At 40.2% G+C, this 26,881-nt stretch overlaps 2 protein-coding genes across 3 annotated transcripts in view; one reads left to right on the top strand and one right to left on the bottom strand.

Annotated features, from left to right (window-relative positions):
* The window catches only part of Brca2 (breast cancer 2, early onset), a 76,401-nt gene extending 63,863 nt beyond the window's left edge, over positions 1–12,538 (top strand). Inside the window, 7 exon segments of the mRNA XM_013027268.1 lie at positions 3,138–3,259; positions 6,145–6,343; positions 6,596–6,759; positions 6,853–6,991; positions 8,266–8,339; positions 11,689–12,190; positions 12,193–12,538. Coding sequence (XP_012882722.1) covers positions 3,138–3,259; positions 6,145–6,343; positions 6,596–6,759; positions 6,853–6,991; positions 8,266–8,339; positions 11,689–12,190; positions 12,193–12,317 — 1,325 coding nt within the window. The 3' untranslated portion in view covers positions 12,318–12,538.
* A 2,900-nt stretch (positions 12,539–15,438) lies between these two features.
* The window catches only part of N4bp2l1 (NEDD4 binding protein 2-like 1), a 28,179-nt gene continuing 16,736 nt past the window's right edge, over positions 15,439–26,881 (bottom strand). For both annotated transcript variants that reach the window (XM_013027326.1, XM_013027325.1), the window contains 4 exons: positions 20,495–20,622; positions 20,092–20,180; positions 18,184–18,260; positions 15,439–16,859 (listed from right to left, as the gene is read on the bottom strand). In XM_013027326.1, the coding sequence (XP_012882780.1) occupies positions 16,598–16,859; positions 18,184–18,260; positions 20,092–20,180; positions 20,495–20,622 (556 nt within the window). In that variant the 3' untranslated portion in view covers positions 15,439–16,597. The remainder of the gene's footprint in view (positions 16,860–18,183; positions 18,261–20,091; positions 20,181–20,494; positions 20,623–26,881) is intronic.

Consider the following 26,881-nt stretch of genomic DNA (forward strand, 5'->3'; position numbering starts at 1 on the left):
CCTGGGTTCGATTCCTCAGCACCACATAAGAAAAAAGAAAAAAGCCGGAAGTGGCGCTGTGGCTCAAGTGGTAGAGCACTGGCCTTGAGCTGAGGGACAGCGCCTAGGCCCAGAGTTCAGGCCCATGACCAGACCCAAAAAAAAAAAAATGTTTTAGGGTTGGAGGCATGGCTCATGTGGTAGAGTGTAAGCAATGAGCAAAACCATCAGATACTAGCCAGGCACTGGTGGCTCACGCCTGTAATCCTAAGTATTCAGGAGGCTGAGATCTGAGGATCTCGGTTCAAAGCTATCCCAGGCAGGAAAGTCCATGAGACCCTTATCTCCAGTTAACCACCAGGAAACAGGAAATGGTGTTGTAGATCAAGTGGTAGAGCACTTTCCTTGAGCTGAATAACTCAGGGTCAGTGCCCAGTCCCAGAGTTCAAGTCCTATGACCAACAACGATAACAACAAAAGCATCAGATACTGAGTTCAAGTCCCAATTTCAGAGAATAAAAACAACCAATGGGGTTGGAGGCATGGCTCAGGTAATAGAATGTCAGCCAGTGAGCAAAAACATCAGATACCTAGTTCAGTTTCTTAGTTCAATATCAGGTCCAAGTCTTGAACAAAAAGAAGAAAATTATAGAGACTTCTAATTTAATATTTATTACTAAACATATCGTCTTTGAGAAATAGATTCTCTCTTAATTCTACCTCTGAATTTTATTTATAAATATTATTATATATTTCAGAAATAACACTGAACTGATTCTGAATTATCTGTCTTTGCTTCTTTCAAAGCATAAAGCTTTCAGATACTAGTAATTGTCTTGGAGAGTAAAAAGTAACATGCTTCAGCATTCTTCAGAACCTTAAGCAAAGTCTTTTTTAAGCTTCAGGAATCACATATCTAGAGAATCTGTTTTTGATATTAGGAAAAAAAGAGCAATGACGGAGAGAATATCAGGTTACTTTCCAATAAGCCTTTTTTTTTTTTCTTTCAAGTCCTGGGCTTGAACTCAGAGCCTAAGCACTATCCCTGAGTTTCTTTTGCTCAAGATTTACACTCTACCACTTGAGCCACAGTGCCACTTCCAGCTTTTTCTGTTTATGTGATACTGAGGAATCAAACCCAGGGCTTCCTCTACCTACCACTAAACCACATCCCCAACTCCAATGTTCTTACCTTATTATATCACTATACTTCTTTCATTGGGTTTAGTTTTGATGTGTTGATGTACAAGGAACTAGAACATAATACCCCTGCAGTATCAACTTGCATAATAAAAGTCCGTGCTTTTATGTTTAATTTTGTGTGTCTGCCTGTGCATGCATGCACTCCATAGTTTGAACTCAGGGCCTCACGCTTTCATTTGGTGTTATTTTTTTTTCCTTTTTTGGTTACAGTCCTGGGACTTGAACTCAGTGTCTGGACACTGTCCCTGAGCTTCTTTTCTTTTCTATTTTTTTTTTTGCCAGTCCTGGGGCTTGAGGTCAGGGCCTGGGCACTGTCCTTGAGCTTCTTTTGTTCAAGGCAAGCACTCTACCACTTGAGCCACAATACCACTTCCAGCTTTTTCTGTGTATGTGGTACTGAGGATCGAACCCAGGGCTTCATGCATGCTAGGCAAGCACTCTACCACTAAGCCATATTCCCAGCTCCTGAGCTTCTTTTCTTCCTCAAGGCTAGCACTCTGCCACTTAAGCTACACCTCCCTCCACTCTGGCTTTGCAGTGGTTAGATGGTGAGAGAGTCTCACAGACCTTCCTGTCCAGGCTGGCTTCAAACTACAAGCCTCAGGTCTCAGCCTCCTGAGTTGCTAGGATTATAGGTGTAAGCCACCAGTGCCCAGCTTCACTTGGCTTTCTTGCTCACCACTGGTGCTTTATCACTTGAGCTATGCCTATAGTCTTGCCATTTGACTGTTTAATTGGAGATGGAGTCTCATGTTTTTATCTGCTTAAGCAGATAAGCCTCCTATTTCAGCCTCCTGTGTAGCTAGAATTACAGGCAGAGCCACCAGAATCCAACTGTATTTTTATGTTTAAGTGACATAAATATACATTTTTAAATCTTCCTGTTTGTTGAAGATTCCCTTTTTACATTTATAACTTTATAAGCTATGTAAGTCTATAGATAGATTAGATTTTTAGGTTTTTTTTGGTGGGGGGGGGTCTGTCGTGGGACTTGAACTCTGGGCTTGGGCGTTGTCCCTGCGCTCTTCAGCTCAAGGCGAGCACTCTACCACTTGAGCCACAGTGCCAATTCCAGTTTTCTAATGGTTTATTGGAGATAAAGAGTCTCATGGACTTTCCTGCCCAGGCTGGCTTTGAACCACGATCCTCAGATCTCAGCCTCCTATTGTAGCTAGGATTACAGGCGTGAGCCACTGGCGCCTGGCTTTAGTATTTCATTTTAAAGAAACTTATTTTCATGACTAAACAAGAGACCCATTCATTCAACTAAATTACTCTAAACTCTGAACAATTACAATAGTTTCAGTTTTTCAAAGAAAATTTTGTAGATTTTATTATTTTTTAATGTTTTAATCTCCCCCTGGGGTCCTTTTGTTTGACTTTCTACCTTTCATTGTTCTTCAGTCTTTGTTTTAACTAATTAGTGGTGTGTCTGTGTGTGTGTGTGTGTGTGTGTGCGCGCATGCGCATGTGTGTGCGTGCATGTGTGTGCATGGATGTGCGTGTATGTTGCACACCTGTTTGGGGCTTAAACTCAGGGGCTGGGCATTGTCCTTGAGCTTTTTTGCTCTATCACTTAAGCCACAGCTCCACTTCCAACTTTTTTGGTGGTACATTAATGATAAGAGTCTCATGGGTTGGGTACCAGTGACTCACTGTAATCCTAGCTACTCAAGAGACTGAGATCTTAGGATCATGGTTCAAACCAGCCCAGGCAGGAAAGTCCATGAGACTCTTACTGCCAAATAACCACCAGAAAACCAGAAGTGGCGCTGTGGCTCAAGTGGTACAAGTGCTTGCCTAGAGCTGAAGAGCTCAGGGACAGTGCCCAGGCCCAGAGTTCAAGCCCCACAACCAACAACAACAACAAAAGAGTCTCATGGACTTTCCTACCTGCTCTAGCTTTAAACCATGATCCTCAGATCTGTCAACCATGATGCTTTTTGTTTTCCTAGAAAACATGACAAAACCAAGTATGTCATCACATGTACTATCAAGGCAGCAAGTTCGTGCTCTTCAGGATGGAGCAGAGCTTTATGAAGCAGTAAGGAATGCACCAGACCCAGATTACCTTCAGGTGAGAGTAAGAGGTAGATGACAGAAAGAAAAAATATACTTAAACGCTTAAAAAGATAAAAACAAAGATCTTATAAGGTCTTAATTTCTTTGTTCTCATCTCTTTCTCAGTTTGTTTTAGGATTTTTCATGGTATGCCTTAAGCATACTAAAATGGGAATCTTTCAGAAGCTGTGAACTATTAGAAATAACATGGGCTTTAGAACCACAGGTTTATTGCTTATTAACTAAGCAAACTGGAAACAAAGTAGCTATAAAATGAGACTAGAATATCATACTTTAGGATCAAATTAGATAATATATCTAAAGATTCCACATAAAAAATTAGATAAGCTGGGTGCTGGTGGCCCACTCCTGTAATCCTAGCTACTCAGGAGGCTAAGGTCTAAGGATCATGGTTCAAAGCCAGCCCAGGCAGGAAAATTCATGAGACACTTATCGCTCATTAGCCACCAGAAAACTAGAACTGGCACTGTGGCTCAATTGGTAGAGCTCTCGCCTTGAGCTGAAGAGCTCAGGGACAGCACCCAGGCCCAAAGTTCAAGCCCTACAACCAACAACAACAACAAAACAAATAGGTAAGTGTTCCATATAAATGTAATATACCAGGCTGAGAATGTGGCTTAGTGGTAGTGTGCTTGTCCCTGGGTTCCATTCCTTAGTACCACATAAACGGAAAAGGTCAGAAGTGATGTTGACTCAAGTGGTAGAGTGCTAGCCTTGAGAAAAAGAAGCTTAGTGACAGTTCCCCAACCTTGAGTTCAAACCCCAGAACTGGAAAAAAAATAAATGTAATATACCTCTTAACTTTCAACACCTTGATGTCTAAAACAATATAGGAGGAGGGAAGGAAAGAGAAAAATTTTAAAGTTCAAGGATTTGCTACATAAGAGAGGGATGGTACATGTTAGGGAAACTGATGATTATTTATTGTTCTCATTTACTTCATGATTTAATACATATTATGAATAATTTCAACTTTCTTAAATAGTATACTATAAAATAATTAGTATTCCATCAGTAAGGTGAGCAGTTCTATCTAAATAGAATTCCCTCAGTTCTCCAGTCTTAACAACTTGAACTTGTCCTGTGAGAAGTGAGTCTCATTTTAAAGCCTGTAAGTATTCTTGCTGGAAAACTCTTAAATTTAAGCTTTATTTGTGGAAGCTCATATAGTTTCGTCTACAAAAAATTAACAAAATATCAGATCTCCTTTTTTGGCATTTACCTATATTATAAGAAGGAAATAGGGGACAGAATGAGATCTAGAAGACTGAGTAGCTGAATAAGCAACTTATCTTTTTTTTTGTCAGTCATTGGCTTCAATACATGGCCTGGGCGGGGGAAGGCTGGGAAGGGATGTGAAGGGCAAACAAAGGAGGAGGCTACAATGCTTGATAAGAAATGTACTCATTATCTTGCCCATGTAATTGTAACCCCTCTGTACAGTATGTTCACAATTAAAAAAAAAAAATACAGGGCCTGGGCACTGTCCCAGAGCTGCTGCACTGAAAGTTTGTGCTCACCACTCTGAGCCACAGCACTACTTCCAGTTTTCTGGTGGTTAATTGGAGATAAGAGTCTCATGGCCTTCTGTCCAGACTTGCTTTGAACTTCAAACCTTAGATCTCAGCCTCCTTAGTTGGTAGGATTACAGGTATGAGCCCTCTGAACCTAGCTAGGATTACAGGTGTGAACCACTGGCTCCAACTTAGCAACTTACCTCTTAAGGCCCCATTCTTACCCATTTCTTAGGGTTTTTTCCCATCTGCTATCAAGTGAAAACTTAAAAAGTAGGTTATTTCTAAGGCTCTAACACATATGATTGAGATTTTGAGTTAGATAAAATTATCATACTTCTTAGAGGAGAAAAAAGCCAGAAATTTCTAAAATAGCCCTGTTAAAAGAACTGTAATGCTGAATGTGTAGGCCTTCACAAAATACATATTAAAAGAAAAATTCATGTTCAAAGTAAACACTGTCTATGTATTTAGGAAGACATCTATATGGTATAAATATTGTATCATCTCCCTTCCCTTAGGAATATTCCATGAAGATGTTCAAGTGTATGACAACAGCAGTCTAGTATGTTAAATGTCTAGATTCCATTTCCTGTTTTACTATTCATTTATTATTTTTGTTAAAAGTTTTTATGATCCCTGAGTAGGAGAAAAGGCAGAGCTAAAAGTGCTTGTAGCACATGTCTCTTAAATTATATCTACCCTTCTGACGAGTTATTAAATTGTTACAGAAGCTAAGAATGAAGGGTTTTGAGTCAACCTCTCCCTGTGTCCTGTGCAGCCATTTATTCCCTGTGCCTCAGTGTCATCAACTGTAGCATGGAAACAACTTACATAGTAATCAGAGAACCTCCACCCAGATCACATGAATGTTGTGAGGATTAAATGAATGAGTACATATACCAAACAGAAATCTTCTCAAATAGTGTCCATTCATTGTTAGCCATCTATTGTGTAGTTGGTTATGATTATGATTAGAGTATGTCTATATAGAGAGGCTTAAGAAACCCAAATCTGCCTGGGCACTGGTGGCTTACGCCTGTAAATCCTAGCTACTCAGGAGGCTGAGAGATGAGGATCCCAGTTCGAAGACAGCTTGGGCAGAAAAGTCCCGGTGAGACTCTTATCTCCAATTAACCACTCAAGAACTGGAAAATGTGTTTCAAAGTGGTAGAGCTCTAGCTTTGAGTGAAAGAGCTCAAGGACAGTGCCCAGGCCCTGAGTTCAAGCCCCATGACTGACAAAAAAAAAATCTTTTTAAAAAATTAAATCTGTTTGATTTTATTCCTACTTAAATCAGTCTAGTTACAGTAGGTGGGACTTTTTGCTTTGTTTACCCTTTATTTTAATGTTTAAATGGTCACAGAGTTACTTCAGTGAAGAGCAGTTAAGAGCCTTGAATAATCACAAACAAATGTTGAATGATAAAAAACAAGCACAGATCCAGTTGGAATTCCAGAAGGCGATGGAATCTGCTGAAAAGGTGGAAGAACGTTTATCAAGGGATGTTACACCTGTGTGGAAGTTGTGTATTGTAAGCTATGGGAAAAAAGGAAGAGATGCAGGTTAGTATGCAAATTTGTTTTTATTTTATCTTTTATCCTTTTGTTTTTATAGTTTCTTAATTTAAAATATGACTTTAATGAAATGATTGCTTATCAGGTAGTCTAAAATCGGTGTGTATCAAAGGCACAAATCAGCTATCAGTTACTCACAAAATAATAATCCAATATTTTAATCTTCATTATCTGTCTATGTTTACTTTTAACCAAATGATTACTAGTTCTTCCCATTGTGTCTTCTTCATCTTTCCATAGTTACCTTGAGCATCTGGCGTCCATCATCAGCCGTACTGTCCCTGTTAACAGAGGGAAACAGATACAGAATCTATCATCTTGCAACATCAAAATCGAAATGCAAATCTGAAAGAGCCAACATACAGTTGACAGCAACAAAAAGAACTCAGTATCAACAATTACCAGTACCGTCCTTTCATTATAACTTTTCAATTTTGATAAGTTCCTATTTGTTTATAGAATCTTCATATACTGAATGTTTGTTTTGTTTTCTTTAGGCTTCAGATGAAATCTTATTCCAAGTTTACCAGCCAAGAGAGCCCCTTCAGTTCAGCAGACTATTAGATCCAGACTTTCAGTCACCTTGTTCTGAAGTGGACCTAATAGGGTTTGTAGTTTCTGTTGTGAAAAAAATAGGTGAGGCACAACATGCTTAATCATAACTTTTTGAAAAACTTGTCTTTTGAGCTTTCTTTTCTTAATAATTAGTTGAAACTAACAGCTGGCAATTTTCCTAACTTAGTGATGTGAATAAGACCTCTTTTTAACCTTTATTTTCCCTTTTCTTTTCTTTTTTTCCCCCAGTCCTGGGGCTTGAGACTCCCTGAGCTTCTTTTTTGCTCAAGGCTAGCATTCTACCACTTGAGCCACAGCTCCACTTCCAGCTTTTTTGGTACTGATGAATTGAACCCAGGGCTTCATGCATGCTAGGCAAGCACTCTACCACTGGAGCCACATTCCCAGCCCTCTATTACTTTTCTTTCATAGTACTGAGATTTAAACTGTTTCATGCTTATTGAACTGACGCTCTGACACTTGAGCCATACCTCTAGCCCTTGTTTTCGTTGGTTATTTTTTATTATACAGGGAGGAATTTCATTGCTACTTTTCCACCCATGTTTATAATGTTTTCCAGTCAATCTTTATCACTTTCTCTTTCCTGCTTCCCAAAACAGTTTCACAGGTTTTATTGTCCTCTTCATTTATGCAAATCATCTATTTCATTCTCATATTCATCATATTCATTCTCTTCCATTATATTCATTCTCATATTCATCATATTCATTCTCTTCCATCCTCCTTTTAGCCCAACTCCCTCCCACTATCACCCACTCCCTACAAAACCTATTTCTCCCAACTTTTTTTTCTGGTTATTTTGAAATTACTTACCTATTTGTTTATTTACTTACACAGCACTTTATGTTCTTGCTTTCACTCTACCACTTGACCCATGCATTCAGTCCAATATTTTGCTGGTTTCTTAGAATGTCATGGGTTTTTCTGCTATCCTGACTTTGAACCACATCCTCAGATTTTGGGTTCTGGAGTAGCTAGGATTAAAGAGAGCCACCAGCACCTGCTAGAATTCTTAACACTGGGTAAATGACTGGAGGATAGCTTAGTGGCAAAACTTTTGCCACTTTCAACCACAAGGCCTGGTTCCTCAGCACTGCTCAGATAGAGGAGAACTAGCTGTGGACGCTTGCATTGAATTGGGTTAGTGTTATATGTTAGCTGAGGGGAGGGCTGGTCAAGGTTAGTTACCACTTGTGTGCTGTTTCCACCATGGAAGTTTCTTTTCTTTGTGTAGTAGAAATCACTGCTGGTGGCAAAATGGTAGGCTTGGCCAGTCAAGATCCCATTTGCTGAATAGGTTCCTCTGTTTGTGGAACTCATGGTGTTTCCCCTAGTGTGCAGCAGCAGCAGGAACAAATACCTGAGTTCTGTCCTTATGGTGGAGACTTTGGGATACACTGGAGGATCTGTACCTGGGTCCATTGTAGATATATTCTGAGACAGGGATCCCATGCCTTGTTAGAATGAAGAATTGATAAAGCCACCAAGAATTTGTGCACGTTCAGAGTAGCTCACACTATAAGAGTACAGAACATTTTTCTTATTCTTTTGATTTCAGAATGATTTAATCCCACATTCTAAAGGTATGTTAAAAACTTCTTCCAGAACTATCATGATGGCTCATGACTGTAACCCTAGCTACTCTGTAGGCTGAGGTAGGAGTTTCTGGATTTCAAGACCAGCCTGGGCAACTTAGTGAGATTCCTACCTCAAAATAAAATTCTCCCTAATGGAATGATTCATACAAGATGCATTGAGGTTAGAGAAATAACTAAAGTTTTCATGCAGTTTAATTCTAGTAGGAACCTCTCCCTGTGTATACTTATTTTCATTCTTTGTGCTATTTTAAATATTTTTCAGTAAGCATATATTGTTTTCAAGGTTGGAGAAAACAAGGTATTTTAAAGAAGACATTTGAGAGAAGGACGGTGATACAATCAAATTTTGAATATAATTAAAGGCAGATTCCAAAATTAGGAAACTGCATGTGTTTGGTAAAATATATCTATAAGCAGTGATTCACTAAATAAATGTATAAAGTGGGAGGTAAGAGGTTTCAGTGTGATAAATCATTATGTGAGAATGACAGTGCTTCTGTTCCTACCATTTATTGGGGAAAGGAAACTTTCAGAGTAAGAAACCCTAAAGGATTAGATGCTTACTGCCAAGAATAACAAGAGCTTTCATTAGCCTCAGTGCTGCAGTGCTGTTGTGGCTTATCCAATAGCATTTTGCCTCCTTTTTTTTTTTTTCCCAGTCATGGGTCTTCAATTCTGGGCCTGGGTGCTGTCCCTGAGCTCTTCAGCTCAAGGCATGCATTCTTCCCCTTGAGCCACAGCGCCACTTCCAGTTTTCTGGTGGTTAATTGGAGATAAGAAATTCACAATGACTTTCCTTTCCGGGCTGGCTTTGAACTGCAAGACTCAGATCTCAGCCTTCTGAGTAGCTAGGATTACAGGCATTAGTCACCAGTGTTCAGCTTATCTTTGCCCATTTTTGACATTAGAAATTTCACTTTTTTTTGGCAGTAATAATGTTTGCACTCACGGCCTTGTTAGGCAAGCTGTCTGTGCTCACAGCCCTTTTTTCTTTCTTTCTTTTTTCTTTCTCTTTTTTTGAAACTGGGTCAGCGCAGGCTGACTTTGAACTCATAATCTCCCTCCCTCAGCCTCCTGAACGCTGGGATTATAGGTATGTGCCACCACACCTAGCTATCTTATATCTGAACTAATTCCGGACATTCAGAAAAACTTACAAAAACAGTTACCAGGTACTCCTCACTCACTATCTGCTGTTACCTTGCTTGTCTGAGGTAATTACTAGAATCAAAGTTGACATTGGCACAGTGCTCCGACCTATGCTGCAAGACTTGTTTACATTATTTGAGTTTGAAGGAGTTTGAGCTTTTTAGGTTGACAAGCCTCCTTCACGTTTTGAACACTACTGCTTTTGGGCAACCCTTGAGATCCCAGGTTCATCATATGTTCCCTGCCCCAATCCTGGAATCAACCAATGCTCTTCGGAACACTGGTTCTCTTTAAGAAACTAAATGTAAACTGATTTAATCTTAGTTTTAAGCTGATCTAGAACCACAGTCCATTAACTGGTTGTAAGAGTCAGACCTATATAAACCCTACTCCTCACTCACCAGTGTTGCCTGCGCCTGCCACGTACTGTCCCTCCGCTCCTCGTTTAGCCTTCCTCTATTTCTTTGCTCTGTTGTACATGTGCACATCTTTTCTTCTGTCTCCTTTCTTACAAAGTTAACGTGTTTTAGTCTTTCTTCTTCACTTAATACTACATCCTGTAAATCAGTTGTTATGCTGGTTTAATATATATCCAGGTGCTGGTGGCTCACAACTGCAATCCTAGCTACTCAGAAGGCTGAGATCCAAGGATTGCAGTTCAAAGCCAGCCCAGACAGAAAAGTCTCCCATGAAACTCCTATCTCCAATTAACTACTCAAAAACCAGAAAGAGAACTGTGGCTCCAAGTGGTACAAGGCTAGCCTTGAATGAAAGAGCTTAGGGACAGTACCCAGGCCCTGAGTTCAGGCCCCATAACTGACAATAAAAAAACTTTAAAAAAATATATATATATCCCACACACATGCCATGACTGACAAAAAAACAAAACACCATATATATATATATATTCCGTCATATATACCATACACATATATACACAGCATATATATAAAACATACATGTACATACTGTGTGTATATACTATTAATAGTATAATGGCTGCAGCCTACTTCACCCAACCACACTGTCCTGTATGAGCTAATCACTACAGGAAGCACAGACAGTTCATTCCCAGCCATGAACTTTGTTCATGTGTACATTACTATTGGAGATTTGGCTTCAGAGTAGATTGCTACAAGTGGGATTACTGTGCAGGGAAAGCTAAATGCATCTGTAGCTTTGCGGGCATTGTGAGATTTTCCTCCAGAAGGATTTCACAAATCTGTATAGTCCAGCATTATATGTGTATATCTGCTATCCTTTGGCCTTGGTGACTGAATGTATTGGCATTGACATGTTAACATTTAATCAACTTGTCATTTTTTTAATCCTGAGTTTTCTCTAAAATTTGTTTTTTTTGTTTTTTGTTTTTTGTCGGCCGTGGGGCTTGAACTCTGGGCCTGGGTGCTGTCCCTCAGCTCTTCAGCTCAAGGTGAGCGCTCTACCACTTGAGCTACAGCGCCACTTCTGGCTTTTTTTTTTCTTTTTGCTTATGCGGTGCTGAGGAATAGAACCCAGGGCCTTATGCATGCAAGGCAAGCGCTCTACCACTGAGCCACCTTCCCAGCCCCTCCTCCAGCTTTTTGATACTATCTTTATCCTCTTCTGAAAAATAATTTACTTTGTGAATAGGAATAATGATATGAAATGTTGTTTTGGTTGGTTCTGAGGCTTGAACTTGTGGCCTGGGCACTGTCCCTGAGTTCTTTTTGCTCAAGGATAGCACTCTACCACTTGAACGACAACCACTTCTGGTTTTCTGGTGGTTAATTAGAGATAAGAGTTTTACAGACTTTCCTGCTCCAGCTGGCTTCAAACCACCATCCTCAGAACTTGGCCTCCTGAGTAGCTAGGATTACAGGAGTGAGCCACCAGCACCTAGCCTGATACGAAGTTTTTTAAAATCATCAGCTAGCATGTGCATGGCTAAGTATTATTAAGGAACGGTTAATTTGATTTTGTTTTATATACTAGTACATAACTATGATTATGCCTTTGTTTTATTATAAGTCTTCTCCTAGTAGCAAGCAAAATTACCAGAGTCATCTATCACTTTGTACACCAAAAGAAAAGTGTTTGCCCAACCCTGTTTCTGCCCAGATGATCTCAGAATCTTCACATAAAGAGGAAAAAGAGATTGATGACCCCAAAACGTGCAAGAAGAGAAGAGCCTTGGATTTCCTGACTCGACTGCCTTTACCTCCCCCTGTGAGTCCCATTTGTACATTTGTTTCTCCAGCCGCACAGAAGGCGTTTCAGCCACCACGGAGTTGTGGCACCAAGCACAGAACACCTACGAAGAGGAAAGAACTGAATTTTCCTCAGGTGACTCCGTTTAAAAAGGTCAATGAAATTTCTCTTTTGGAACGTGACTCAATAGCTGATGAAGAACTGGCATTGTTAAATACCCAATCCCTTGTGTCTGATTCCATGGGAGAAAGCCACTTGCTCATCAGGGAATCCAAGAGGACTACTCCGTCTAGTACCCAAGATCACCTTGGACAGAAAAAGCAGCAGATGAGTCCCTGATGGGGGGACAAGGGAACCCCCAAGCTGGCACCAAAGAATGTGAGAAAGTGACAATAACTTGGTTTTTGTACGACATAGACGGTTTCCAAGTGCACACAGTATTTGTGTAACACGAAAAGGCTTGAAACAGTTTCAAATTTACCTAAGTGTTGTATATCATAGGGATTCTTTGCTTTGTTCTATATTGATGTGTTTTTATTTCAGTTGTCTACCATACAATTGACTATTTACTGTCTACTCAAAAACTCTTGTTTAAAATTTTTTTATTAAATCTGTTCACTACTAGTACTATTTTACAAATCAAATAAACATACCTTGTTCTTTCACATTATATAATTGAAACAAAATTTTTAAGATTCATTATTTTGGCCCAGGTAATTCCTTAAATGTTTAGTCCCTACTTTAGAAGGTTTTGTATGAAATCATTTCCTTAATGAATGCACTGATTCAGACTAGATTTCCATTCTGTTCAAAAGTCAGAGTGAACCAGGTACCAAAGGCTCAGGCCTGTAATCCTAACTATTCAGGAGGCTGAGATCCAAGGATCCTGGTTCAAATAGCAAGAAAGTCTGGGAGAACCTTACCTCCAAAAAGACATAGGTGGGGCTGTGACTTCCGTGGTAGAGCACTAGCCTTGAGCAGAAAAGCTCAGGAACAACGCCCAGGCCTTGAGTTCAAGCCTCATTTCTAGCAACAACAACAACAAAAAAAAAAAAAAAGTAAAAAAAGATATTTCAATTCTTCGTCCTGCAGTTGACATGACTAGAAGAAAAATACAACTTTCCAGGTAATTCCTTGTATGAGACCAGTATGATCTCAGTACTTGAACTAAAAAATCAAATACTCCCAAATCAAAAACAGATTGCATAGTTTTAGGGTATTTTGTTTTGCTTTAAAACAGTTAACCAGACTGCAGTTTCAGAGAGCATCTTGCTGCCAGATATTACTGATTGCACCTGCCTTACCTTTCTCACAGTGACAGGATATGGATTGTGTATCTGCTAACCTGTCTCCATTGCAGAAGAAACAGCAGAAATTTAAGGCAGTGCCTTCACTTGCTACTTACATCTAATAGAGAAAAGGGATAAAGCAGTTGGAACTCAGAACTAGTAGCATGAAGCTGACAAATCCTTAATGTTTCGTAAGTTCATATATGATCCTGTGCTTCCAAACCTCATTATAAACAACATCAAAGCCAAGAACAAATACTTTTAAAATTGAACTTGTTTCTTTCCTTCTCTGTGATCCATGAATTTAAGTCTAAATCACACAGTGATCCACTCTTACATGGAATAAAACTGGAGTTTCAAGCCAGGCACTGGTAGCTCACGCCTTTAATCCTAGCTACTCAAGAGGCTGAGATCTGAGGATCATGGTTCAAAGCCAGCCCAGGCAGGAAAGTCCATGAGACTCTTATCTGCAATAAACCACCCGAAACCAGAAGTGGCATTGTGGCCCAAGTGGTAGAGTGCTAGCTTTGAGTTGAAGAGCTGAGGGACAGCGCCCAGGCCCAGAGTTCAAGCCCCATGACCCAAAAATAACTGGAGTTTCACATTAATTAGGAAGAATTATAATTTAACCTGCTTTTTTTGGGATCTGCTCTTTTTGGATCCTAGGAAAAAATTCTATTACCTCCCCCATTCTCATTCATACCATTTATATAGACAAACCTACATGAACCAAGTGTGAAGCTTGAGTATGTGTTTATATTATCCCCTGAAAGTGACAGTTTAATGATTATTAAGTCCACAATGGAAATTTCCTGGCATAGGGTAAATGGTGAAAGCATTCTGTATAATTCAACAATCACTTATTGAGCCTATTCTGTTCAGTGTTCTTTGCCAGCTCTTTGAGTAATGCAGACAGTAATACACAAAGTAATGCTAGTCGGTATTGGATATTCATAAGATCTTATCAATCAGAAGCCAGGGGAATGGAAACAAAACATAGATCACTTCTAGGTGGGATAAAATTGGTAGCATTTAATCAGCTAATATTTATGCTTCCAAAGTATTTAATGATCATCTAGGAAGAGCCCTTAGTTGGCAGGAAACTCTCAGGGCTCTACAAAAGCTTTGGATCTGTGGCCCAGAGCCATTGATAGTTACTCATATCCCAAGTGAACCAAACGATATGCAGAGATCCAGCCAAATCAAGACACTTAATCTGTCTCTATAGACTGCTCACTTCTGTGGAGCCAAAGGCAATTCCCAGTTTGGGCTGTGACACTTCCCTCTACTACCTAGACAAGCTGAGTCATCAACATGGAGGTGACTGTGCGATAAGCACATTGACTAAGACACTCAGATCACCTAGAGCTGGAAAGCAGAACTATTGGGTTATTGCTATCATAGGATCACTCTGCTATTCTTAAGCATGTAGAATTTGGCAAAACTTTAATAGCTTAGATTCATTCAAATTTACATTAATCTACCAAGCTTTCTTACTCAAAAGAGATGCCAACTTAAAAAACATTAATAAAGAAAAATGATAGCTATATTACTCATTAATTTCTCAAGTTGTTGAGTAGGGTTTTTTGTTGTTGTTGTTGTTTTGGGTAATTGGTTGTTTTCCCATGGTACTGAGATTTGAACTCAGGGCACATTCTACCAGTTGAGCCAAATTCCCAGCCCTTTTTTGCTTTTAATTAATTTTCAGAAAATGTCATGCTTTCTCCTACATATACTTCTCGCATAGCCTGGAATGTAGGCGTGGACCACTAGCGCCAGCTGATTTGTTGAAGTGGGTATATCATTAACTTTTTTCAGCCTGCCTCCTGCACAGCTGGGATTATAGCCTTGTACCACCACCCTTGAGGAGATTTCTGCATGTTAGGTAATAGGATGTTGAATTAAAATTATCTTTCGGGCTGGGAAGGTGGCTCAGTGGTAGAGCGCTTGCCTTGCATGCCTGAGGCCCTGGGTTCGATTCCTCACATAAGCAAAAAGAAAAAAGCTAGAAGTAGTGCTGTGGCTCAAGTGGTAGAGAGCTAGCCTTGAGCTGAAGAGCTGAGGGACAGCACCCAGGCCCAGAGTTCAGGTCCCACGCCCGGACCCAAAAAAAAAATTATCTTTCTAATGTGCACAGGTTTATATAAGCATTAAAAGTATTAAAAAAAAAATTACCTAGCACACAAGCTATTGTATAGAAAAGGTGGTTTCTTTGTGGTTAAATTACTTGGGATTTAGGCAAATGTTTTTATCATTAAAAGAATTCAATGACACATCCATATAAATGCAATACCATATACAATTTAATAACCATAAAAGCACCATTATATAAGACACTTAAAATAATATATCACAACATTAGAAAGAAGCTGTTGGCCAACAAGAGAGCATACATCTACATGGTCTTGTTTATCATAGCCTCACACATTTGATGAGAACCTGTTGGGATTACCCTGGATTCATAATTTAAGTTCTGGTCTAAGAGGGTCATTCCAGAGTGTGATGGAACCCTATTGTGTCAGATAATACTGCAGAAACTACCAACACTGCTCATCTTGCAGTGAGCATGGCTTTCACACATCCTCACTGGATCAAATGCTTGTCTGCTACATTCCTTGCATACAAACATCTGGTTTGCCAACTAATCATACAAATTTATAGGCACAACTTTAGGAATCGTTTTAATATTTCCTGTTAAAAACGTGTTTTATGAAGGCAGGTTTATTTTGCTTACACTTAGACAATAGCCAAAAGTTAAGTCTGATACTGCTAAAGCAATTAAACAAAAGGTGTGACCCTAATGATACTCAGTTTCCTTAAGTAGCTTGTATCCCTTATTAAGGATTTGATGTTTTTTTAACCTTGATGTTTCATTAAAATAAAGGAGTAGCTTCTCAAAGTGTCCACTTTGAAGGACAAATGCCCTTGTGTGTATACTTGCTAGGGTGTTACTTTTAAAGGAAAAGCAGTATCATTAGAGTCCTAAGGATTTTAATATATCAAGGTAGCAATGGCACTAAGCAGTTTCCGCCTCTTGTTTTCCCCCATCTTTCAAACTTCCCTGATGGAGATGAAATTTCCTGAAATAGTAAATGGGTTACTTCAGAGACAGTGGTACTGAAGCTTATGTATATAAACACGGTTTCATTTATGAACCTATGTCACTGATTACATTCTTGGATTTTAGTTTCCAGTTCTCTCCCTGGAGAAAGACACTTTAATCCAACTTGCAGACTCTCCAGCCTCAGACCATGCGTATGGGTGCACTGTAACAATGTGTGTTGAAGGTGATGAATATAATGACCTCTGCTCAGAAACTTGGGGGTTCAAATATTTACACTGGAATTAGAGCTCTGACTAAAATGTGAACAAAAAATAAATACCAAAAATCGAAGTAAAAACTTATTTAGGAAAATTCTCCATGGCTGTCAGACGGGCTTCTAATACCCATGGTGACAGCCTCCCCTTCTGCTAAAGGAGCTCTCGTGTGCGAAGCCACCGCCATGCGCTCTCCGGTTTGGAAACTCAGAGTAGGTATTCCAGTATCCTCCGCCGTTGGAAGGTGATGCATTATTCCTGTCCTGGTTCCTGCTCATTCTGCTCGGTTTTTCTGCATGAAGTACACTGTGAAAGGTAACATCGTGTTCATACCGTTCTTTCATTCGGTGTATTTTTTCTCTTGGGACTCCGTGAATGTTTCTTCTACATGGAAAAGAAATGTGGGTATTTAGTTAAGGCAGGATCTTGCGATGGGTTCCTTGCATTTACAAGCCCTGCATTACATAGATATCACACACTTTCCTCAGGATATAACTGGTAAAAGCATACTGTCTTGCCATTCCATTATCCTCCAGGCCCTAGTCCTGTTTTTCATGCTGCCCTTCCCCCTTCTAAACTAGCCTAAGCCTGGCCTTAGAAATGCTTTGTTCCTAGGAATCTCAATGACATGCTTCAAGACTCCAAACACTGGAATGATTTTAAGTCATGTGTTTGCCTGCTAAGGATATGCATCAAGGTCATCAAGGTAGATCAATCCATCCCTGATACAGCTAAAAGATGCATACTAAAATAACCTTAAACCGGGTGCCAGTGCCTCATACCTGTAATCCTAGCTACTCAGGAGGCTGAGATCTGAGGATCACAGTTCAGAGCCAGTCTGGGCAGGACTGTACATGGGACTCTTATCTCCAGTTAACCACCAGAAAATCAGAAGTGGCACTGTGGCTCAAGCAGTAGAGTGCTGACCTTGAGCTGAAGAGCTAAGGGACAGCACCCAATCCCAGAGTTCAAGCCCAAGCCCAACAAAATAATAATAATAATCTTAAGTCCTAGCTGGCATAAGTACCAACTGGTGGGAATATAGTTAGAAATGTAGTTACCCGCAATTACAATTATAGAATGGAGTCCGTGAACTAGGGCTTAACAACCCTGAGGCGGTCCTGTGAGGAGAGATCCACAGACTGGGGAAACGCTATCTGCGTTTAACCATAAGATGAACTAGCCTTACTCCTAAAATGTAAACAGTGATATAACTGGTTGTTTTAAGTCATGGACACAGATATCAGGTAATACAGGGTGTGACTATCAGAATTCATGCATTCAAAATCAAGTTAGTATTATTTGGACATTCCTTTTTTGCATATAAATTAGAAGCAGCATCTAACAGTAAACAGAGTCCACATTGTTCAACATCTAAAGATGTAAAGGCAGAAGCACCATTGACATGTGCATTCCCATGCAGAGGAAGGTGCTTTTAAATGCTCGTTAATGAAGAAGCAATTTAGCAGAATGTTAAAGTGTCCTTTAAAGGACCAAGTCCAAGCCAAGATTTAGCATTATATTACAAAACTGGCCCAAAACTAAAATCTTCACATCAATAATTCCAAAGTTATCAATTTCCAAGAATTACCATTTCTGGCCTGAAAACTACCAGTCCATTTCCAGCCTGAAAAGATTCTTTTGCTCGGTCTGAAATACCTGAAAATAGCAGGATACATAATGAGGAACTAGAAAAACAAAGAAGTACCTTGCTAACTCTTGAACGTTGAATTTCCAGCGAGTGTCAGGTTCTCGGAATATAACTTCATAGTTATTTTCAAGTGCCTGATTTTTCAAAAGTACATAAAACATTGAAGACATAGTATGTATGCTTGGGAATGTTTATGCTGCCATTTAACATTTACTACAAATCTTCTCTAAAATTTCTTCTGCTTTGCTAGTACTCCAATGCTTTATCTTAATGCACCTGGTTCATTTCCATATGTAATCACTCTTGTTTTATATTCTGGTCCCCAATGATACATTTTGGTTTTATCTAGTATGTAGAAGTTGAACATCTTTAAAAGTAGATCTCTGGATTAGCTTAAACTGTCCCAACACAGGTATAAACCATCTTGATGAATTCTCAAGGTCACTACCTTGGTTTAGAAGTGAGAATGTCAATGGACTAAAGGTAATGTCTACATGTTTTACATAATATTCCCTCAAGGAGCAGCTTTCCTTGCTACTACTGTAGCTCAATATACTGTGCCCCTTTCCTTGAGGTTCCTGTAAAAATCCAAATATCCTTTGTATTCACAAATTGACTACTGCTTTATCTTGTCACTGATGTGTTACAAAATACAGAATATTATGTTACAGAATACAAAAAGAGCTAAATGAGAAGATTTCCTCATAAATACATAGGAAGACGAGTAAGTTCTGGTGTACTGTTGCCCAGAAGGGTGATTAAAATATGTATTATATAAATCAGAGAATATTTTGAATGTTCTGTTCACAAAGAAATGATACATGTCACCTGAATATCCTGAATGGATCATTTCACATTGTATACATGTGCCGAAAAGTCTCACTACACTCTAGAGAGATGTGTAATCATTATTTTCTCAATTAATGCATACATTTAAATTGTCTTTATGGTTGCCCTTCCATTCTTTGATGGATACTTCTAATTAGTAAAAGATTCAACTAATATCTTGAAACCATCTGAGTCTGGTTTTAAAAAAAACTGCGTGGCTAAAGAAAAAAAATACTGTAAATATCTAGAAAACAAAAAGTAAAATAGCTTCCTGGAAATTCAGTTAATCCCTGATTTGGTTTTGAGTTGTGCTGTAATTCATCCCCCTCTTTATAGACCTGTTCATTTCTCACCCAAGCGGCCTCTCAATCATAAATACCCCACAGCTGATGCTCATTTTCTCTTACATTCAATCATGTCCCAAAGAATGCTGTTGTGCCCAAAATGTAACCTAAACATAGAGAGCCATGAATCCCGTGTAGGAGCTCCACAGCTTCAAGTGGAGATGGTGACATCAGTACAGTGTTCTCATGACTGCTTCCTGCCCCACCCTATACTTCCCCCTTCTATAGCCAACAGGCTATAAAGATTTAGTGGCATAAAAGACAAGAAGATGCCAGAAAAAAAAAATATCTGAAGGGACAACTATGCTGTGTGTCTGTTGTATTCTATTGTATTAATAGGGTGATAGTGTTGATTCCATTTTAAAAATAAAAAGTTGCGCTGGCCTGGCACTCACAGGCAGCAACAGTAGCCAGAGCTGAGAGCCCTGGCTGGCCCGAGGCAGACTTTCCCTAGTGTGACCCACAGCCCTGCTAGTCCACTCTTCTCTACAAGTTTCCATGCTGCTCCTCTGCAAAGAAAAGAACCAACACTGAAAAGCTACCAAGAATTCAGACCCAGGGCTATTTACCCAGGAATATTTTAAAAACTGTACCCTGAAGTGAAATTAGCATCTCAGCAGATTTCATTGAACATCAGAGAAAGACTAAAACTTCTTTACCTGCTCCATGCGAGAACTAAAATTAGTCACTGTCAACTCATGGCAGATCAGAAAGAAAAAGAGGAAAGAACAAACATTTCAACTTTCTCACAAAATGTCCATGACTGAAAATTCAGAATGATGCTTCTTCCTACCATGACTGCATAGGGCTTCATTTCCCAGGCGTGCAGGTTGGTATTATCAATTATAATGGGGGTTATGCCATTCCTCATTGCTTTTCTTGCTGCAATACAACGTCATACAACAGTGAACAACATGTAACAGTCAGAGGAGGGAGAGCCTTACCCATGTTTTGTCATGTTTTGGTTAGAGGATGTCCTCATTACACAATTCAATGCCACCTACTTTAGAACAATTAGGAGTCATTTTCTTTTTCCTAAGATCTAAAGAGGTTATGGTCTGACATTCCGCTTGGAAGAGTGGGGGGAATGGAGAAACTTTTGGCTACACTCCTTCCATAAACATATTCATACCGAGGCAGCTATGGTCTATGCGGCTCAACAAGGTTTCCCAGGAGTTTGGAAAGAAATTTGTCACCTCTTTTCTGGTTCCATTCGTGAGCTTCCTCCAGGAAGTCAGGATTGAACTCATAGGCACCGTCTTCCCTGAAGAAAAAATCATCCGTGCTGAAAATCAGGGCCCTGGGAAAGTCATGTTGCAATTGTCTGCAAAGTGGAGAAATGAAAGATTTCTTTTAATATATGCGTGGTTGTGGTAGAAATGATTCCCTTCCATCTCTAACATTTTGCATTTGGTAATTTATAATTCTGACACCACCAGCTTTTTGAGTTGTTGAACTCCCACTTAAAAAGAGAAACACTCTTGTTGTCTCTGGAAGGCACCACTACTGAACAGGAGGCAGGAGAGGGCTGAGACGTGGCCATGTATGGTCAACACTTGAAAGGACTCTGGTCACCATCACCGCCTCCTGCAGCAACTGCGACCAAATGAAGATAAAACTAGGGATGAGCTGAGGGCCCAATGCCTCTTTGAGGCACCAGGGCCCTCCAAGACATGCCCTGACCCATGTTGCAGCTCTTCTCTTGGCCCCTAAACTCTCGCCTGTCCTGGGGACCCATTTCCCCCAAGCTCTTTTCTCTGTAAGGACGCATCTGGTTCTTGCTGCGGTATGAGATGTGGATAAAGAGTGATGCATGTGTGCAACCTTACTCGGTAACATGGTTGTATTTTAATAACACCTAAGGCAAATGGAACAAGGCACGAGAGAAGGAAGGAGGTGATCTCAATATTCCCCATGTGTTTCTAGCTTCTACTACTCCCAGGTCTGGATCTGAAACTACCACTGGATGGTGGGGGTGCAGGGGGAGGAAGAAGAAAGGGAAGCATCATGCAGTGCCCCTTATAAGCAAATCAGAAATGGAGTATTCACCTCTGTCCAAAGAACTTCCAAGACAAGATGCTTCAGCTTGGAATCTTGGACTGTTTATTGACAGAAGGTGGTATTAGTCCAAGTAGTGACTGAGGGCAAGGAGAGGTGCAGAGCCTTCTTTCCTCGCCTGTAAAGGTTGAAGTGGATCGTGTGCAACTGGAGAATAGTTGGTGCAGCACCTTACACAACCAGCAGAACTAGCTTCTAACAGGTCCAGTTGCAAATGGGAACACATGACCAAATGCCATGCTCAGAACAAGATGGTGACAAGTTAGAAGAAAGAAAAAAAGACTGGAAAACCACAAGGGCAGGAAATGCAAAGAGCGGCCAAGCTATTCAACTCCTAGCTTTCCTTCCTGTTCCCCACAGAGAATTATCTTCATTGAGCAATAACGAGGAGCCGAAGACAATGACAAAACACCTGAGTGGCTCTGCCAGATCTAGGTTCATTTCTTGACTCTTCATCTATCCAGTCAGGTGACCTCACCTCTGAGGGCTTTATTTATAAAATATAATTTAAAAATTCCTATCCAGAGCTTTTGATAGGACTCAAATGAGTTAAAGTATGGGGAAAGTTTTTTGTAATAAAGGATAGTTTTGTTAGTAATAACAATGAGGTCAAATTCCCAGACCCATACTTTTACAAGCCATAGCAATAAAACACTGGCATATGTATGTGAAGTCATCTTTCCAAGTATTGCAGTGGATATAAGAGATGAAAGACAAAAAGAAAGCAGATGGCCAGGCCCTGGTGGCTCACACCTGTAAACCTAGTTACTCAGGAAGTTGAGATCTAAGGATTATAGTTCAAAGCCAGCCCAGGAAAGGAAAGTCTGTGAGACTCTTCTCTCCAATTAACCACCAGAAAACCTGAAATAGAGCTGTAGCCCAAAAGGGTAGTGCTAGCCTTGAGCAAAAGAGCTCAGGGACAGAGCCCAGGCCCTATGTTTGAAGTCCCACAACCACCAAAAAATAAATTAAAATTATAAATAACTAATATCTAACTAAATAAATAACTAATATCTAACTTATCCACAAAAAAGCAGATGTCTAACTTACCTGCATGTAAGTTAGGAACAGTAAACAAACATCTGCCAAAATTCTTCAAAAGACAGCACAGAGAACTGAAAAAGCAAATTCCAAATCAAATATAGGACTGGAAGGTGGTTTAGTGGTAAAGTGCTTGCCTAGCATGAAGCCCTGGGTTTTATTCCTTAGTACCACATAAACAGAAAAGGTCAGAAGTGGCACTATAGCTTAAGTGGTAGAGCGCTAGCCTTGAGCAAAAGAAGTTCAGGGAGCCAGGCGCCAGTGGCTCACACCTGTAATCCTAGCTACTCAGGAGGCTGAGATCTGAGGATCACTGTGCAAAGCCAGCCCGGGCAGGAAAGTCCATGAGACTCTTATCTCCAATAAACTACTAGAAAACCAGAAGTGGCACTGTGGCTCAAGTGGTAGAGCGCTCGCCTTGAGCTGGAGAGCTGAGGGATAGCGCCCTAGTCCAGAGTTCAGGCCCCACAACCGACCAAAAAAAACAACAAAAAAAAGAAGTTCAGGGACAGAGTTCAAGCCCCAGAACTGGCAAACAAACAAAATTTTCTTTGCTAACAGGTGTGATAGTACAGAGGAAATGTCAATGGACCTAGATCTTGATTTAAATAGCAATCCAATAGCCTGCCTTGGGCAACTATAATCCATAAGACAATATTTCAGACTATTAATTAGAGAACTTATTAAACACTTATTAGGAATTTAACATGTGCCAAGTGCAATGTGAAATGCTAAGGCACAAAGCATCATATTTGCTTTTAAGAATTCACAGCCCTTGGGGCTGGGAAGGTAGCTCAGTGGTAGAGTGTTTGCCTTGCAGGCATGAGGCCCTGGGTTCCATTCCTCAGCACCACATAAGCAAAAAGAAAAAAGCCAGAAGTGGCACTGTGGCTCTAGTGGTAGAGCGCTAGCCTTGAGCTGAAGAGCTGAGGGACAGAGCCCAGGCCCAGAGTTCAGGCCCCACGACCGGACACCCCCCCAAAAAAACATAATTCAGAGCCCACAGAGCCAGGCCCCTGCTAGCCTGGCACCACAGAAAATCTGTACCATAAAAGCACTAAGAGAACTTCCAGTCAAAAACAAGTTCTGACAAAAAGAGTTTTCTAAAGGAGACCTTTGACTTGAAACCTTGGATTCCTGGAGAAGTAGAGAGGATGAAATAGGGCAGGGGCAGGGACTCAGTTGGTACAGCACTATCCAATGAACAAAAGCATTAGGTGCTGAGTTTGAGTCCCAGTCTGAGACAGGGAAGGGAAGGAGAAGGAGAAGGAGAAGGAGAAGGAGAAGAGAAGAAGAAGGAGAAAAGGATGGGTCTGGGGATGTGATCTGTAATGGACCCCTTGCCTAGCATTCCTGAAAGTCAGTTTCAATTCCAAGATACTTCAAAGAAAAAAGGAAAGAAGGAAAGAAGGAAGGAAGGAAGGAAGAGAAGAAGGAAGGAAGGAAGGAAGGAAGGAAGGAAGGAAGGAAGGAAGGAAGGAAGGAAGGAAGGAAGAGAAGAAGGAAGGAGAGAGAAATAAATAGCATGAACAACTTCATGGAAAACAAAGAACAAAAGCACCAAGGCTTGTGAGTAAAAATAGTAAATCCTATTTGAAACTGAATTCAAATGTGATTTAAAGAAATCTGACAAAGAGGTCTACAGAAAAACAACCAGGTAAATCTAAAGAATGATATCAAATGAGCCAAAGATCATCAAAGAAATGTTTGGGTATAGATAAAAACAAATTATAAGCCAGATGCCCAACTGCTCAGGAAGCTGAGATTGGGATGACCAGTCTTGAGGCCAAACCAGACAAAAAGTTCATGAGAACTGCATCTTCACAAAAATAAATAAATCAAGCTGGGTGTGGTGGCTTGTACCTGCAGGAAGCTTAAATAAGATTATGCCAGGCACCAGAGTCCCACACCTGTAATCCTAGCTACTCAGGAAGCAGAGGTATGAGGATTGCAGTTCAAAGCCAGCCCAGGCAGGAAAGTCTGTGAGACTCTCATCTCCAATGAACCACCAAAAAAACAGAAATGGTGCTGTGGCTCAAGTGGTAGAGCACTTGCCTTGAGCTGAAGAGCTCAGGAAAAGCACCCAGGCCCAGGGTTCAAGCCCCAGGACTAGTGCACAAACTATTATTAATAATAATAATAACAATCAGAACAAAATGGACTGAGTGGGGGCTTACATAGTGGAATACCCTGAGCTCAAAGCCTAGTTCTGCTCCCCCCCCAAAAAAAACAAAATAATTCCTGATAATTATCCTCATCGTCAGCAATTTAGGCTAGACTCAACAATGCATTTGTAATAGTCTTGCCTGAGTCACTTGCTCAACTACAACCTCTGACAATGTGATGGGGGTAGAGGGTCCAGGTAAACCTCTCGCTAGCTTCTGCAGGGATGGCTGTTGCTGGCTCAGGCACCTTGCGGGCTTGTGGGAGGGCTCAACTAGGCCCCTTCGTCGTACAACCAGAGGGTCTGAGCAGCCACTGCGTGGTTTCCTCATCCTAGGTATCAAAACAAGTTGCGTTGCTGACCTGCAGTGAACGAAAATAGTTTCTACTTCTTCATGGAATGAGGAGCAAGGAAAATGTGGCAACTTTAAATCAACCACAGAGATGTAATAAGAAAGAAGGGAGAAGACAGAGGACAGGATGGAACAAATATTCATCATTTCCAAATTAAATGTCTGCTTTTTGATTTTAAAGCTACTCAAACAGAAAAGGCCAAGTCCTAAGTCCAAGCGGTAACCTCCAAGGCAAAGTCACAAAGATAACTCAGGAACAAAAACAAAGGGAGCTCCAGATGCATTTTTTAGATGTATATTCTACTCTTTTTTCTCTACTGTTTTATTTCTATTCTTTATTTCAGGTATGTCTATTTTACATTTATGATTACTGTAAAGTTTTTAAATTCTTTTCATCAGTATCATTTAGTCTACATAAGCTATGTTGAGAGAAGAAATTGTACTATATAACTTAACTCCCTTATATTGCAACTATGGAAACTGATTTCAAAATGTATTTTTCCTTTTAGTCCCAGATCTGAGGTCCCTTCCAAACCTGTTTCATTTGTTTTCCTAGCAAGTTCATCACCTATGGGGTTTGTTTTGTTTGGTAAACATTTTTAGAGTTGAGTTTTTCTTCTTATATCTATTACTTATCTACTCGGGTTTTCCTTAGTATTGACAGGCAGTTTATTTTTTTCTAACGTTTCCTTTGAAAAGGCTTTAAGACATGTGGGTTCCAATTCACATTTGATTTTGTTTGATTCCTATTTATTTCTAGGGAGCATAAACAAAACCTAGGACTACTGTTCTTCCTTATTACAAACTGGGCTTAAGAGTAAAAGTTGAGTTGTTCAGGGTCTTCAGGGATAAGACCACCTGCTAGCATCCTCAATCTCTGGCTGTAGAGATCCAACATTCACCTTTGTGACCCCATGGATTCTTGTTTTGTGTTTTTGTCTTTCAAAACCTCGTTTTATCTTCACCTAAATGCTAAGGTTGCAGGGGTGGCTTTACATCTTGACAATGCAGGACAATAAACATTCCATTAGCCAAATATAAGTGATTAAATAGACAACCTTGAGATTCTTAAACTTAAGTGGAAGCAAATAAATACCATTCCATCAGCTTCAGAAGGTGAAGACAGTGCCCAGCACTAGCTTGCTCTATGGTTGTCAGGAGCCTCATGCATTAGGGAAATTGAGAGAATGAAAATAAAAGGGGAAAAATAGATAATTACTTCTACATAGCCTTCACCTCCCTGATCCCCACCCCCAATTCATTTAAAATTAATACTGTGACAGAAACTCAACCACTAACCTAGATTTCACAACGTGCTATTCTTTTGTAATTCCTTCCTGAGAACCAATAGATACTCAGATAGCTAGTCACTCGCTGAGAATGTCCAACATTGCCATATAACTTGACATGTTCTCGAACATGTAAAGGTGGACAGGACAGGATAAACAATAACAAGCAGTCATGACCCAGTTTCAACTATTCCCATTATGTGTCCAATCACATTCCATCTACTTCATCATTAGCATTCACTTACAGCTGTTTTATTTGAATCAGGAACCAAACAGGATCTCTCCTAAGAGTAAAAACATTCTCTTGTATAACCATGATACCATTATCCCATTAAAAAAAAAAAAACCACTTGAATGCACAATGTTTCACTTTACAATTTTTTAAGATTTCCCTGATGGTCCCAAAGAGTTTTTTTCATTTTGTTTCAAGCACTACATTGGTGATTACTGTCTTGTTAATATCGTTTCTGTAAGGTCCGCCCCTGGATGGCTAGCAGACTCCACCCTCCTCGCAGCAAAGTCTCCACCCAGTACCTGCGTTACCTAGGCAACTGGGACACCTGGAAGAGGTCACATCTGCATCCGCTGAGGTCACATCTGAATTTGATGTGGCCACACCTTTCCCCACCCATACCCTACATAAGGCCTAGCCCAGGCCCAGACGCTCTCTTGCTCTTGC

The sequence above is a fragment of the Dipodomys ordii genome, unplaced genomic scaffold, assembly GCF_000151885.1.
Source record: "Dipodomys ordii isolate 6190 unplaced genomic scaffold, Dord_2.0 Scaffold102, whole genome shotgun sequence".
Classification (NCBI taxonomy): Eukaryota; Metazoa; Chordata; class Mammalia; order Rodentia; family Heteromyidae; genus Dipodomys; species Dipodomys ordii.